This window comes from Pelophylax lessonae (assembly GCF_965119305.1).
Source record: "Pelophylax lessonae genome assembly, chromosome: 4".
Classification (NCBI taxonomy): Eukaryota; Metazoa; Chordata; class Amphibia; order Anura; family Ranidae; genus Pelophylax; species Pelophylax lessonae.
Window position 1 is genome coordinate 613,601,819 of NC_138771.1, and position 13,972 is coordinate 613,615,790.

Consider the following 13,972-nt stretch of genomic DNA (forward strand, 5'->3'; position numbering starts at 1 on the left):
CAGAACTTCAGCCTTTTCTGCTGCTTCTTCTCTATCCAATCAGAGGCTGGAGGTGGAATTTTAACTTGGAAAGTGGAGCTTTAGCTCATCTATCTAATCAGAGGGTGGAGGTGGACATTTGACTTGGGAAGTGGAGCTTTAGCCTATATTACTGCTCCTTAATTATCCATTCATAGGCTGGGGGAAGACATGTGACTAAGGATGCAGAACTTCAGCCTTTGCTGCTGCTGCTCCTTCTCTATCCAATCAGATGGTGGAGATGGACATTTGACTTGCAAAGTGAAGCTTTAGCCTATATTACTTCTCCTTCACTATCCAATCAGAGGCTGGGGGAAGAGATGTGACTAAGGATGCAAAACTTCAGCCTTTGCTGCTGCTCCTTCTCTACCCAACCAGATGGTGGAGGTGGACATTTGACTTGGGAAGTGGAGCTTTAGCTTATATTACTGCTCCTTCACTATCCAATCACAGGCTGGGGAAAGACATGTTACTAAGGAAGCAGAACTCCAGTTATCCATTAGATGGGAACTTTCCATTCCTGTGATATTAGGTAGAAACTGTTGCATTGTGAAGAAGATGGTTGCAGCTATATGAAAGGTAGGACATCTGTTAAATATAGGGGATATCGCTGAGATACCGAAATTTAGATTTTTGCCTGGAGTTTTTATTTAAAGGTGACATTTAAATTTTAATGAGATTACTGGACCTGTACAGATATTACTGAATCATTTTCTCACCATATGTGTTCTGCAGTTCGATTAGCTGGGCTGTGGAGCGTCGTTTCCGTGCCACAGGAGCCTCACACACAGGTTCTAAATTACAAGAAAATAGAATATTAAACATAACATTGTTTAATTTTAAGCAGCATGGAAAGGCAGATGTGCCACTGTCCACCATTCCCATTGAGAGACCTTCCCTTGTGCATCCATCCTAAAGTAGAACTATTAGCAAAAGGTTTTTTTTTTTTTTTTTTTTATTTTGCATAGCGTAAGGTAAGGTTTCAGATTTTTTTTCCCACCATCTATGGGGGAGATTTACCTTCATGTCCTGTCCCATAGCCAAAAGAAAAAGTGAGGGAATTCCTGGTTGTCACCAGAACTAATGTTACCCTCTATTACTTTTCTGGGGATTTTTTAATTTTTTTATTTTTAATGATAATGGTAAACAGAACAAATAGAGAGGGGGAATCTCCCTAAAGGCTTGTAAACACTACAGGGAAAATTGGGCGAACATTTTCGTTGCAGAATTTTCATACGATTTTCTTATAGTGTGTACACAACTTTCGACAGCCGATTCTGAATTTTCTTACGAAAATTCTCGAAGGGACAAACTTCAAAATGTTTTGTGTAATGTGTACCGCTTTCGTGCGATTTTTGTACAAAAAAAATCAGAAAAGAAAGACCGCATGATCAGAAACATAAGCAACAAAAAAAAAAAGCCTTTGTCGTATGAGAATTTTCGTACGAATTTTCGTTCATCGGTTCCGATTTGCTGTGAAACAACAAAGAAAATCGGACGATGGTTGGCCAGATTTTCTTATAGTGTAAACCCCACTTCACGGGGGCACAGACAGCAATACCAACTCAATAGGCTTTCTAATTCCTCTCCACTCTATCCAAAAATAAAAAATGAAAAAACTGAATTTTTGTAAAATCTTACCTGTAAAATTCCTTTCTCTGAGTCCTCCGACAGTCGCCGCCGCCTCTAAGTCATCACTGTTGGGTATTGACTTCCACTCCGCAGGAGTAGCTAGGCATAAAGACTTAGTCAAAAGAACAAAGGCATTTGCATATACACACCCACGGGGGCTGTCCCATCTGGTCAATACCCCCCTGCATGATCACTTCCAACTCAGTTTGGTAGCATAGCAGTAGGTAATAAGAACCCCAAAAGAGGGGTGGGAGCGGCGACTGTCGGAGGACTCAGAGAAAGGAATTTTACAGGTAATATTTTACAAAAATTCCGCTTTCTCTTACGTCCTCCGACAGTCGCCGCCGCCTCTAAGTCATCACTGTTGGGATGTCCCAAAGCAGTATAGACATGAGGGGTGGGAGACGCAACCGCAGAAAAGGCAACGCAGTACCCACATCAGAGAAAGGAATCTTACATGCACAGAAAGAGATCCTGCTGGGCAACAGAAAAAACAATGCTCAACAGGAGCAACAGCCCAGGAAAGCAAATACCAACAGCCGGGGACCCAGAAAAAAACAAGGGTCCTTCATGGCACTGCCGCACTGAGAACCTTGCGGCCAAAGGAGGCATCAGCTGATGCCAGAACATCTACTTTGTAGAAAAAGTGTGCACCGACAACCAAGTCGCAGCCTTGCACACCTGGGCCACCGAGGCCTGATGCCAATAGGCCCAGGACGCACTCACAGATCTGGTAGAGTGCGCCTTAACAGGAAAGGGTGGAACCCGTTCCTTCAAGGCATAAGCCTGTTCAATGGTCTGTCTCATCCATTTGGCAATGGTTGCTGCAGACGCAGCCATGCCCTTCCGAGGTCCCTCAGGAAGGACAAAGAGGGAATCCGTCTTCCGAAAGGATTCCGTAGACGACAGGTAAACCCTGATCGCCCTGACAACATCCAAGGAATGCAGAGCAACCTCCTTAGGATGCTTAGGCTTCGTACAAAGCGAAGGCAGGACAATGTCCTCATTAAGGTGGAATTCAGAGACCACCTTAGGAAGAAAAGAGGAATGCGGACGCAAAACCACCTTATCCCGGTGAACCACCAAGTACGGAGAACGGCAAGACAACGCTGCCAGTTCTGACACTCTGCGAGCCGAAGTGATCGCCACCAAAAAAGGCAACCTTCTTAGACAGCAGAGGCAACGATATATCCCGAATGTTTTCAAAGGGAGCACATTGTAACACGGACAGAACCAAGTTCAAGTCACACGAAGGGCTCCTTCCTGGGAGGAGCCAAGTGACGCACACCTTGAATGAAGATGCGAACCAGAGAATGAGATGCCACAGGGCGTTGGAAAAGAATAGCCAGTGCAGACATCTGGCCCTTTATCGTGGCCAGCACCAGGCGCTGGTCCACTCCCGCCTGGAGAAAAGCCAACACTCTCGACACCGAGTACGAGCGAGGGGAGAACCCCTTGGACTCGCACCAGGCGAAGTAAGCCTTCCAGGTACGGTAATAGATCTTTCCAGAGGAGGTCTTCCTAGCCTTAACAAGGGTAGGGATGACCTCAGGGGAGAGACCCCTGTCCCTCAGGACCTGGGTCTCAACAGCCAGGCCGTTAAAGCCAGCGACTGTAAAGCAGGATGGAAGATCGGACCCTGAGACAGGAGATCTTCCCGCCTGGGCAGCCTCCACGGAGGCGCCTCTGCCAGATGAACAACGTCGGCGTACCAGGACCGGCGTGGCCAGTCCAGCGCCACTAGAATCACCAGGTGCGGTTCTGAGGCCAGCCTGCGGAGGAACCTGGATAGCAACTGAATCGGATACTGATGCCAAGGGGCCACCAACGCATCCGAGGCGTCCGCCAGAGGATCACGCGTTCTTGCCACGAACCTTTCCACATTTTGGTTTAGCCGAGATGCGAACAGATCCACTTCCGGGGATCCCCACTTCACACACAGCATCTGGAAGACCTCCGGGTGCAGGGACCATTCCCCTTGGTCCAGGGTCTGGCGGCTCAGATAGTCGGCCTGCCAATTCTCCACACCCGGAATGTGAACTGCTGAAATCGCCGGGACATGAGTCTCGGCCCAAGACAGAATGTCGGTCACCTCCCGGGCCGCCCGAGCCCTCCTGGTGCCCCCTTGGTGGTTGATGTAAGCCACCGCGGTAGCATTGTCCGTCTGTACCCAGACAGGACGGTCCCGAAGTCGGTCCGACCACTGGAAGAGACAGAGTTTGATCGCCCGCAATTCCAGCACATTTATCGGGAGAGAGGATTCCTCCTCCGACCAAGTGCCCTGGGCAGACAGGTTGCCCAGGACTCCACCCCAGCCCGACAGGCTGGCATCCGTGGTAATCACCGTCCACACCAACGGACGGAAGGACTTGCCTTCCACCACCGACGGGGACCGGAGCCACCACAGAAGAGCCAATCTGGTCTGACGACTCAAGGAGACACTCAGATCCAGGGACTGAGGCAGTCTGTCCCACCTGGCCAGGATCTCAGTCTGGAGAGCCCGCGTGTGAAACTGAGCAAAAGGTATCTCCTCGAAGGCTGACACCATCAACCCCAGAGACCTCATGCAGGCCCTGAGTGACGAGGACGGGTTGTCCCTGAGGGACCTGATCTCGTCCTGCAAGGTCCGGAGCTTGTCCTCCGGCAGGAACACCTTTGCCTGAGCAGAATCCAGAATCATTCCCAGATAGGGAAGACGATCCGATGGAGACAACGCCGATTTTTGAACGTTGATGGTCCACCTGAACTCCTGGAGCGTCTGTACTGTGATGGACAGATCGCGCACTAGGTCCTGGCTGGCACGTGCTCTCAGAAGCAGATCGTCCAGGTAACCCAAGACTGCAATGCCCTGCGACCTCAGCAGGCCCAGAACCGGTGCCAGCACTTTGGTAAAAACCCTGGGTGCCGAAGCGAGACCAAAAGGTAACGCCACAAACTGGTAGTGGTCCTCTGCGATAACAAACCGAAGGTACCGCTGATGACCCTCGAAAATGGGGATGTGCAGGTACGCATCCTTCAGATCTATCGAGGCCAGGAATTCTCCTGGGCTCAGGGAGGCCACCACCGAACAGAGAGACTCCATACGGAACTTCCGAACACGCACAAAGTGGTTCAGTGCTTTCAGGTCCAGAATAGGACGCACTTTGCCCTCCTTTCTGGGCACAGTGAACAGATTTGAATAAAACCCCTAAAACCTGTCCCGATGAGGCGCCGGGACAATCACCCCCTGCGCAAGAAGGTCCTGCACCGCTTGGTGCAGGTCCTGCAGACGCCCCGGAGGCAAGTGAAGATTTGAGGGAAAAAATCTGTCCGCCGGCCTGGAAAGGAATTTGATCTTGTACCCCGATCGAATGATTTCCTACACCCATCTGTCCGATATCCGGAGCAGCCAAGGTTGGAGGAAACCGCGCAAATGTCCCCCCACCCATGAAATGGGTGAGGGCGCCCCTTCAGGCAGAGGCGGACTGACCGGCTGAGCCGGCATTGCCCGACTTCTGCTTACCCGCCCAGGGCTTCTTCTGGCTGCCCTGGACCTTAAAGGGCTTGCCCTTGGATTGGTTCCCGAAAGGCACGAAAAGACCCCTGACTGGATCGTGATGCCGAACCCCGCTTGCCCCGAAAGGACTTGTTCTTTCGGGTTCTGGGGCAGCATAGTGCTCTTGCCCCCCGTGACGCCTTTCACCAGGGTATCCAACGCCTCGCCAAAAAGGCGAGAGCCAGCATAGGGAAAATCAGCAACCGTTTTCCGTGAGGACTGGTCAGCCGACCAGCTCTTCAGCCATATCAGTCGCCGGTTAAGCACCGCGATGCTAGAGAGGTGAGCCACTAATGGGGCCTCATTCAAGGCCGCATCACACAAATACATGACTCCTTGGTAGATCTGATCCACCATTGCCAGCCGGGCAGGCGGAACACCATCAGACACAAGGTTGCTCCTAAGAATCTTAGTCCAATCAGCCACCAAAACGGACGCGAAAACGGGTTTGAGCAATGAACCCGCCACCGTGTAGGAATGGCGGGCTAGAGACTCCAACCGCCGGTCCGTAGGGTCCCGGAACACCGGAGTATCCTCAGAAGGAACCAAGGTAGCCTTGATTAACACGGCCACAGTGTGATCCACTTGTGGAGGCACACACCATCGTGATTCCGTAGCCAGCGCAAAAGGATAAAGCAATTTGAACCGACTAGGTACCAGGAATGGACGTTTTAACGTGCACCACATTTCATTAACAGTGTAATGAAATTCAGCTGGGCAGGGAAAAACCTGTGCCGACTTGCGGGTCCTGTGCGTCCCAAATGAGGACACAACGCCCGGAGGACTGGGCTCATCCTCTAAATGCAAAGTTTCCTTAACAGAAACAATTAATTCATCCATGGTCGCCCGCTCTTCGGGCGACCCCGGGGAGGAGGTATCAACCCCCTCTGCCTCCCCCTCAGACCCCAGGGGGTCCAAGGATGAGCGGGACCATGAAAAGGGCACGCCCACAGCAGCAGCAGCCATATCACCATCTGAATCAGAGGAGAGAGACAATCTGGCCCTCTTTTTTGCAGCACGTTCAGCCATCAGCATTTCCATATTAGACACTAAAGTCGCCACCACAGCGGCCAAATCAGGTCTCAGCGGGGCCACAGGAGAACTGGGAGCCCCCACCAGAGCTGGGGGGAGTTTGCTATCCTGAGAATCCATTGCTCCAGGTCACAGAAACAAAACACTGCAATATAATGTGTACTGCCCCTTTAAGATCGCTGCGGAATGCGCAGCCCACCGCTGTAGCTACAGTGACAAAGACCCCCAAAAGAAGAAGAGAAAAACTGAGGCAGAAGCGATAATACAGAGGAATATTGAGAGCAATAACCTGCAGAGCCCGCAGAGTGTTGCCACCACTGTCCTTCTGCAGAGGAAAAGGAAGTGCTGCTGAAGTAGGCTGAACTATGGACTGCCAGACTTAGGGAAAATGGCTGCCCCATAGGATTGCATTGGAGGCTATGCCAAAATGGCCGCCGAACATGCGGTCGGACCGATCGTCCACCTCCCACAAAATGGCGGCGGATGGCGCCAAAACAGTATTGCCCACAGAGAAGCTGAACATGCCTGCCCAATTTAAAGATGGCGGACTCAGCGCATACATGCCGCTGCGGCCGCCACACAAAACGTCTGCACCCCCAACAATGCACAAAAGTGACACAGGGAAGGAGACCCCCAGAAAACATACAGGAACTGCACAAGCGATCCCCGCAGGGACCGCAACAGGGAGTCACACAGGCACAGACATGGGGAACACACAGTAACACAGACTGCCACCTCAGACAGAGGCCCCACACAGAAGTACTTACCTGTACCAGATGGCATGGGATGCCTCTATGAACGGAAAACCGCTGTCCTCATCTGACAGGGAGTGCCGTTTGCCAGGGACATGACACTGCAGCATTGCAGATGTGTCCTGTGAGGTAGCCACCTCACGGCTGCATCCCTGCGGCGAGCAGGGATGGGTCGGTCATAATGCCAGGGCGAACCATAGCCGAACGCTCGATGGCGGGCTGGGGGTCCACCTGACCCTTCTGCCCTGGGGAACCAGGGCGGTCAGTCCGAATCCCAGCACCGCATGATCCATCTTCATCCGAAGAAACGACTAAAACTAAAGCTGACAAAATAAACAGCTAGTAAAGTAAGAGAAAACTGACATTTTCAAAAGAAAATCAAATAAAAAAAATTAGAAAGGCTGAGACTGTAGCCCCAGCACAGGGAAGCCTACTACTCCTGACGCTAGGCAGATTAAAACTGAGTTGGGAGTGATCATGCAGGGGGGGTATTGACCAGATGGGACAGCCCCCGTGGGTGTGTATATGCAAATGCCTTTGTTCTTTTGACTAAGTCTTTATGCCTAGCTACTCCTGCGGAGCGGAAGTCAATACCCAACAGTGATGACTTAGAGGTGGCGGCGACTGTCGGAGGACGTAAGAGAAATGTTTTTTTTGTTATACTATAAAAATACAAGGAAAATAAAAGGGTGCCAACCTGATCTATGCGCAGTGGTCAACTTTGTACTGGATTGAAAAGCCAAACCAGCATCATAAAACACCCCCATGCTGTCAGCACCACTTCCAGGGGTACATCCAAGATCTGCCTTCTCCACTGAGCTCCACACCTAAATAGGATAAAGAAAGAGATAGGGCAGTGCTTCAAGCCACAATATTACTTTTCTTTTTAAATCTAGTTCATATTTATTTATATTTATACATTTAGCGGGGACACATTATTTTATATTTAAATTTAAAGCAGAGGTTAAAAGGAAAAATATTTGCAAGTACATTTTTTTTGTAGAAGATTACGAGAGACTTTATAAATCTCTTTTGCCAATAAACAATTTTGTTTTTTTATTTTTTATTAGGGCACACTGCTTACGATGTTTGAGCAATGCAATGTACACTTACTGCGCATTCTGTAAGAATAAGTCAGGATACCAGGAATAACCTTGAGGCTTCACAACCACTTTAAGCACTTTTACTTTATTTTGTAAATATTATTTCACAATAACATTTGTATTGAATTTTTTTATAGGCAATACAGGTAGAAAAAAGGACACGTTCGAGAGTATATACAAATCATTCATTCCAAGAAGAAACAGCATACAGCAAGCGGGATAGAAATATATTCAATTCCAGCCTAACATTACTGAACATATTACTGTATGTAGTTTAACATACACTATATTACCAAGAGTATTGGGACACCTGCCTTTACATGCATATGAACATTAATGGCATCCCAGTCTTAGTCCGTAGGGTTCAATATTAAATTGGCCCACCCTTTGCAGCTATAACAGCTTCAACCCTTCTAGCAAGGCTGTCCACAAGGTTTAGGAGCGTGTCTATGGGAATGTTTGACCATTCTTCCAGACGTGCATTTGTGAAGTCAGGCACTGATGTTGGACAAGAAGGCCTGGCTCATAGTCTCTGCTCTAATTCATCCCAAATGTGTTATATGGGGTTGAGGTCAGTACATTGCTTTGTGCACTGGTGCACAGTGATGTTGGAACAGGAAGCGGCCATTACCAAACTGTTCCCACAAAGTTTGGAGAATTAAATTGCCCAAAATGTCTTGGTATGCTGACGCCTTAAGAGTTCCCTTCACTGGAACTAGGGGGGCCAAGCCCAACCCCTGAAAAACAATCCCACACCATAATCCCCCTCCACCAAGTGATTAGACCAGTGCACAAAGCAAGGTCCATAAAGACATGGATGAGCAAGTTTGGGGTGGAGGAACTTGTCTGGCCTCAACCCGATAGAACACCTTTGGGATGAGTTACAGCGGAGACTGCAAACCAGACCTTCTCGTCCACACCGGCGCCTGACCTTACAAATGCGCTACTGGAAGAATGGTCAAACATTCCCATAGACACACTTCTAAACCTTGTGAACAACCTTCCCAGAAGAGTTGAAGCTGTTATAGCTGCAAAGGGTGGGCCAACTCAAAAATGAACCCTACGGACTAAGACAGGGATGTCAATAAAGTTCATGTGCGTGTAAAAGGCAGGCGTCCCAATACTTTCAGACATATAGTGAATTTTGGCTCATCAAACCAGATCATTTAATCCCTGAGAGGAATAAACATTCCAAGGAGGTAAGTTTGCAATGGTAAATGACGGCTTGAGACAGTCAGAGGAGAGTAAAATAAGAATAAGATGTTTAATCATGAAGTAGAATTTATCTAAACTCTTTTTGGTATTGAGTGGTTATACTCACCTTGCTCTGGGATATCTTGTGCTTGCTGTTAAGTTTGTAGACACCTTTGTCTACAGCCACCAACCCCACATTGGCCTTGTGATCTGCTTTCAGCTTTAACTTCATGGAAGCACCGGGACTTTGAACTTTGTTGTCTCGTTCTGTGTTACCCGTCAACTCCAGCTGAAAAATAGCATAAATATGTCAGTTAGAAAAACCAAAAACTATACATTTTTGCAGAACTACATGAATTTACACAATATCAGTAAAGTCTATAACATGGCTTTGCAGGTTTTCCTGGGTTCAAGGGACATTGTCTGTAGGTACTGCAACAAACATTACCAAGAGGTACTGGGCCAGGGGTTGGATATGAGATATATGCCTCTAATGGGATGGGACCTGTTACTTTGACCTTAATAGGTAAAACACATTTTTGCTTTAGTTTCAAATCTCCAAAAGTCCCAGTTGAGAGAGAAAAGAGTCAGAACATTTTGCCAAAAGAAAGAAGTCCATTAGAGATGTGCACAATAGAAAAATTTGTTTTATTTTATTTTGATTTCATTCATTATATAAATCACTGTATTTCGTCATAATCGTTATCTTAGAATAATTCGTTTTCAGAACAATTTTTTAATTTTTGGAGAGTAAATATTTGTGGTTCCGAAACTATTTGTATTTTTGGAAGTCCTGTGATTATTTAATTATTTTGGAAGATTGGCTGTATTTGTTAACGTGTTAATTTGTTATTTTTGTAAAATTAATTATGCTCTCTGAGTCATCCCTGCTAGTCCAACCCACAAAGAGTAATGGAATGAGCTGATTGGATGATATCAACTGAAGTCACATGGATCCGAAAGTTACAAATGGAACAAAATTATTGTTGGATTTATTTGTTATGATTATGTTATGTTATGATTTGGAGATTCTGATGGATCCACCTACATCCAATGCAAACAAAATAAGTGTAGGTTCAGATCTATGCGGTTGTGGTTGATGCATTTTTCAGACACGTTCTGTGGTGCGTTTTTAAACCTGCATTTTTTATGTGTTTTGCATGCATTTTTCATGCATTTTGCGTTTATTTTTTTTGTTCCCTTTATAAAACTGCATATAGCTGGTTGCTAAGGAGCAGCCAGGAAGCCGGCCGCCACATCAGTAACAACCGATGAGTCATCAACTGTGAGCAGGGTTCCTTACTGACAGCTGAGTGTAAAAATAAGATTTGCCGGCAAAAAGAAAAATGGGAATGAAACAGCGTGGGGTCACCCCCCCAAATTCATACCAGGACCTTCGAATCTAGTATGGATTTTAAGGGGAACCCCACACCAAAATATTTAAAGAAATGGCATGTGTTCCCCCCAAAATCACTACCAGACCCTTATCCGAGCATACAGCCCGGCAGGTCAGGAATGGTAGGGGATGAGCGAGCTTCCCCCCCAACCTTCTGATGAGCGAGTGCCCCCCCCACCCCAAAGCACCTTGTCCGCATGCCAATGACATGTTGGGACAAGAGCCTCTTCCCCACAAACCTGGGCTGTGGTTGTGGGGGTCTGCCGGTGGGAGGCTTATCTTACCCCCCTGTGATGTCATCAACCAGTGCGTGCTGGGCCACCGATGTCACGGGGGGCGGTGCCACCAGGTGGCATCGCAGGATGACCCTGTCCCATAGCTATTTAAGAAATGTCACATAGTGGGGCAGGCAGACTGCGGGAGCATTCGTGGCGAGCTGAGCTTTTTTTTTTCACCCCATACTCATTCACATAGGGGGGGCTGGGATTTGTTAAAGGGGGGTTCCAGATTCTGATAAGCTCCCCACAACCAAATAGCCCCCCCTACCCCAAAGAACCCCCTTATATTGAGGGCATGTGGGGGATGAATTAAAAAAACGCATCAAGAACACAACACTTACGTTTCTGGTGGGAATACATTGAAGTCTATTACACGCAAAACCCAATCTGCTGCGGGGAAAAAGTCCCCGATCCTTTCTAAAAGTGCACCGGCTGAAAAACGCATAGATGTGAATGTGTACCATAGAAAACCATGTTAAATGGACTGTGGAGCGTTACCGAAAAACAGAAAGCGCACAAAAAAAGTACATAGGTGTGAACGTAGGGACAGTAGAAATCCTTATCTTATTTCACATTTATATCTTACTAAATTGTTTGCCGTATGTATCCATTTAATATGTAGTGCTTTTTTTAAGATAAGGAAAAATGTTAATGCAAAAAGAATCAGCTGATTATCCCAGAATCAAAGATTACTGCGCCGCTCTCATTTGAATAAAACAAATTCATCCAAATTAATACGTATTAATTTGTTATGGTATTTAATTAATTTCCTTCTTCCCAACTGACTTTGTTTGTTGGGCCGCGCACATACAAATGAAATGAATGGTCTCTCAAGTTCAACACCAATACAAAAAGAATCCTATTAGAATATTCACGCTACACTCACTAAAATTAATTTGGATCAATCGTTATCCTGTTACATTATTTCAGATGCGTCAAACATTAACAAAAGGCCCAAATTATCACATCATGTCATCTAAAGGAAACAAATGAATATGAATAAATTTGTTGCTTTCATTATAATTTATTTCTTATTAGTTGAAATTCATTACTATTGTGATTCAGAGATTCAGATAAATCCGAATCTCCAAACCATGCAAATTTCATCTGAATTTTGATTAGTACCAAATCGTACCAAAATGGTGTTCAAATCGTCTCCCGTTGATAACAATATCAAACACACACCGCCTCACATGCACTGATGATCCATCTCCCCAGCAGATAAAACACTCACCAGAATTCAATGCCTCCCACTCTCATGGTAGGCACAAAACAGTTGTGTGAAATATCCCTCTGTAAAGATCAAAAGTTGTCACCATGTATTTCCGTAGGAATTATTAATGGCCATTAACATGTGTAGCAAAGATATCCTCCAATAGTACAGTGAAATGTATTAAAAATGCTGTACTATTGGAGGATATCTTTGCTTCCTTTCACATGTTAATGGCCATTAACGATAACTACGGAGATACAACTTTTGATCTTTACAGCGGGATATTTTACACAAGTGTTTTGTGCCAACCATGAGAGTGGGAGGCATTGAATTTTGGTGAGAGTGTTATCTGCTGAGGAGAAGGATCACCAGGCCACGTGAGGCAGTGTGTGTTTGATATTATCTTCAATGGTAGAATATTTGAACACCATTTTGGCACTATATGGTGGACTTGTTTTCTTTTTCTTTTCATTTTATTTTAATTTTGTTATGGACATTTCACTTTGATAAATTTGGGTATTCTAGGCGAAAACTTTACCTACAACTAGGGTTGAGCGAACACGGACTGTATTATTCGTGTTCGTACCGAATAATTGGATTTTTGTTACCCGAACACGGACCCGAAAACTTTACTGTATGTTCGGGTAAAAATCCGTGTTCGGTCATTTTATTTCCGGGTTTTGTATGCATTGGCGCGCTTTTCATGGCGGGCTTTCAACAGCCAATCAACAAGCGTTTAACTGGTGTGCCTTAAGCCATCCCAGCCATGCCTACAAATGTATTAGTAGCTGTGATTGGCCATCTGAAGCATGTGACCAAGTCTTTATAAGTCCGAGGCAGCGCCGCTGCGTCATTCTGCTGTGTTAGTTCAGGGACAGAGCACACATCATACGTGCTGGCTGCTGATTAGGGACAGACAGGCAAAAAAAAACATTTGTGTCCAGATAGAATTGAGGGACAGGTCGGAGTGCGTTAGGCAGGGCAAGTTGTAGGACATTTTAGGGAGAGGCTGCTGATTTTTAGGGTCAGTTTTCTACAATCGATTTTGCAGTGACCGATCTTATCAATCCTTTTAGGGCGAGGTTGCTGATTTTTAGGGTCAGACAGTGTGTTCTACAATCGATATTGGTGGGTGGGGTTTGCAGTGACCGATCTTATCAATCCTTTTAGGGAGAGAGGCTGCTGATTTTTACAGTCAGACAGTGTGTTCTACAATCGATATTGCTGTGTGGGGGGGTTTGCAGTGACCGATCTTATCAATCCTTTTAGGGAGAGGCTGGAGATAGGCAGGTGTCAGTGGTCCACATCGATTTTGCTGTGTGTGGGGTACAGTGAACACAATCTTTTTCCCCACTGAGGAGGAGGGAGAAAAGTCTTTTTCTATCAGTCACTGTGTGCAGCGTTTGTCCTTCAGCTGTGCTGTGCTGACTCTGATCATACACTGCTGTGTTCAGTGTTCAGTTCACATGTGCTATTATTGAGTGGTTTCAAAAATCATACACTTTTTTCTATTCCACTATTCAATATACAGCCTTGGGTTAAAAAAATTAAATTGTGGCCTGCAGCAGAGCTGAATGATATAAGACACTGCTGTTCACATCATGTGCTATTGATAAATCACACCAATCTTATATCATATTTTCTATTCCGCTATTCAATAAAAACCTTTGAGTATCAATTAAATTGCGGGATAGTCTGTGTTGGTAGGTGTTAGATACACCTTTCCAAGTTTTTGGGGTTCATCTCATACTTCTGAAGATTTGAGGGTGCTGCCTGTTCCAAACTCCTCCTACTCCTCATCCTGCCTTTTAGGGGTACA

At 46.3% G+C, this 13,972-nt stretch overlaps 1 protein-coding gene across 1 annotated transcript in view; it reads right to left on the reverse strand.

The window, feature by feature from the left end:
• Positions 1-13,972, reverse strand: part of LOC309552830 (A.superbus venom factor 1-like) — a 360,768-nt gene that overhangs the window by 306,956 nt on the left and 39,840 nt on the right. Inside the window, exons 5-7 of the mRNA XM_082253740.1 lie at positions 9,394-9,555; positions 7,667-7,796; positions 738-812 (exon numbers count right to left, since the gene is read on the reverse strand). Coding sequence (XP_082109866.1) covers positions 738-812; positions 7,667-7,796; positions 9,394-9,555 — 367 coding nt within the window. The remainder of the gene's footprint in view (positions 1-737; positions 813-7,666; positions 7,797-9,393; positions 9,556-13,972) is intronic.